Here is a 2,983-nt window from a genome sequence, read left to right on the forward strand (position 1 = left end):
TAATGTAGCCGATTATTTACCAAAACAACATTGAACTATCCATAATTAATCAAATTGTTATATTTGTAAGAAATTGGCTAAATATGTGAAATTATATTTTTAGTAAAGAAAACGAGCAAGGTACACCAACTTGATGTGGGGAAACAAGTAAAATACAGACTAGACAATATGCAGGGGGGGGGGGCAAAACCAGCAAATGTAGGCATAGGAAGTAGGCAAAGTTCGATAGCCAAACAATTACCAGTTCCAAGGCTCACAAAAGTGATAAACCTGCAAAAACAACAAGGATAAAGTAACCTGGAGCAGACAAACAAAACCAAACAGACAAAAAACAACCGACGTTTCGAGCAGATAAACTGCTCTTCTTCAGGGACAGACAACAAAATATTAAAGCAAACAACGAAAACTACATGCTGTAGTTTAAAAACAAATTCAAGTCAAAAACTGAAAGCAAGTTCAAATAGAACTCAGTAGCAAACAAGATAAGCTCAGAGCAAAATAAGCATGTCTTACTTCAATGAAGCACAGTTTACTACTATATTTTTAGTAGTTTATGATGTGATACAATATTACTTATCAATATCAAAACGTACTAATGGCCGGATGGTGTTTGTTAATCCGCTGCTGTATTTGAAAAAAAGTATATATTTCCTTGAATTTTGTTGACACTATTTTACCATCAACATTATTATACCATATATCTTCAGAAGTGTAAATTTTGGTATCTTTTTAAGCCCATTTTTTATGATCGAGCAAAATCTCAAAAGGTAAAATGTTAAAGCCGGGTTGAAAATGTTTCCCAGAATCCTTATGATTTTGGCATAATGTCAAATAGCGATTTGTCTGCTTGTGAAAATTATGTTACATAAAATGATCTTGAATTACTTGAATTACACGTTACAGAGCCATTATAATTTCACACCACCAAATAGTATTACATGGATGTGCGCCCTCAGAAAAACTGATAGATGGCCTAAAGTAAGCATGAGCAGAAATTTGCATAACTTTGGCTAAATTTGGATTGGTCATGATTAGTAATAACAAATCCTGCAAGTGTACCACAGATGGGAGAGATCGAGTATTTTTAATGATTTTAAGCAGCCTTTTCTATATAGAAACACTGGCATGATTTTGGATGTAAATTAGGTAATATCCAGACATCATAGACTTCGAGGGCCAGTCGTAAAAAATAATGACGGCCAACCTATATTTTTCGCAGTCAGAAGGATCAGACTAGGGGTAATTTCAACCATCATAGCTGTCGCTAAGAACTGAGTCGCTCCTGCGAAGAAAAAATAACGTTTTCTTGAGGCAAATTTAGTGCATATCTCTATGGGGATTTATTTGGTGGTGTGAGATCTTATGTCAGCATACACGGCTAGCTAATAACGGTACAGTTTCGCGGTGGGTCGTCCTATCCTTGTTCTCTAATGAAAAAAATCATGCATAACATGATTTTAACAGACAGGTGAATCGCTATTCGGTATTCTGCCCAAACAGTTTAGTCTCACCGATTTAATGGCTATGGGACAAGATGTGATTCAGGGAAAATTCGTTGCGGTATCTTGTATTGCTGTACATGTTTTGCACCGTTATTTTCCTGATATTTCCGGATCCCAAATCTGCATGTATATGACACTTGTTCATTAATTTATATCATTTGTTTTTCTTTCAGGCTGGTGTTACCGAGCGGGAAAACCAAGTCCAATGGGGCAACGCATTTGTTATAGTTTACAGTGTGTGTGAAAGAAAAACGTTTCAGAATGTCCATAAACAAATTAAATATATACAGAATACCAAATCACCGTCAGCAGTACCTATTGCAATAATTGGCAATAAAGTAGACTTAGAACATAGACGAGATGTTCAAACCGATGAAGGAAAGGACTTAGCGGATGAATATGGGTGTTACTTTTTTGAAGTTTCGGCGGCGGATGGATACAATCAAGTGCGTGATGCGTTTGTGACTCTCTTAAAGGACATATATGAATTCAGGAAAAGCAAGATGAATATAAAGCGAAGGAGGAGTAGCGTTACAAGGAATATGGCGAACAAAGTCATGCAGGCAATGTTTGGATCTCCAAGAAGATCACGAAAAGTATCATTACCCTGAAATAAAATGGATAATTAATATGTTTAAAATATATCAACATTTTCTACACTATTATACAATATTACTTAATTGATTGAGTATTGAGATTGAAGCAGTAGTTTATGGCTACTAAAAATGCAATATTTATCATTTTCTGATGTCTTTTTAATTATGTTATCTGAGAGGATAATACTGAACCACGTGAAAGCGCCATATGCTCACACCCAATTAACGACGGACCTGCAGTAGATAATTGTTTTTATCATGTTTAGTGGCATTCCCGTAGTTAAAATCACACTTACATTTTCCCAGCTTGCTTTATAAACCCGAGATATATAACATTTTCAATGCCGATAGATAATAATGAACAGTTGTGCCAAAAGTAACGTTTGACCGAGGATTTGACATGAAGACAATGATGGCACTATACAATATTTCGTGGTATGTGATCCAAGTATTTAGAAATGAGATGGCGCTATTCTGTTTGCTCAGATCCGTAACTCCGTGTATCCGCTGGTACTCATGCTCGTCGGCGAACTTGGAAAACACTGCCCCCTTTTGCATCTCATTTCACGAAGTTTTTAGAAATAAAACCCACCGTTTTAGCGATTTTGCGAATTTCTTCCACTAAAACGCGAACAATATCATAATTATACCCCTTTTTTAGTTGTGGGATACATATAATATATATACGGTACCTGCGGTTGTGCATCGTAAAATTTATTTGAAGTGATGTAATGTGCGCCGAACTAAATGACGAAACAGATGATTTGTGCATGGGAGTCGTAAATGAAGAATAATGATACTACGATGATTTATACATATGATTCGTAAATGAAGAGCACTATTTTCAAATTCGCGAACATGCGGTATGAAAAATTGCCCCCTTTT

The 2,983-nt window shown here is 35.8% G+C and overlaps 1 protein-coding gene across 1 annotated transcript; it reads left to right on the forward strand.

Annotated features, from left to right (window-relative positions):
* Positions 1-870: 870 nt before the first annotated feature.
* Positions 871-2,113, forward strand: LOC140166708 (ras-related and estrogen-regulated growth inhibitor-like). The gene is made up of 2 exons (XM_072190207.1): positions 871-978; positions 1,676-2,113. The coding sequence occupies exons 1-2, from the start codon at positions 871-873 to the stop codon at positions 2,111-2,113; spliced, it is 546 nt and encodes a 181-aa protein (XP_072046308.1).
* Positions 2,114-2,983: the final 870 nt, after the last annotated feature.

Source organism: Amphiura filiformis, chromosome 12 (assembly GCF_039555335.1).
Source record: "Amphiura filiformis chromosome 12, Afil_fr2py, whole genome shotgun sequence".
Lineage (NCBI taxonomy): Eukaryota > Metazoa > Echinodermata > Ophiuroidea > Amphilepidida > Amphiuridae > Amphiura > Amphiura filiformis.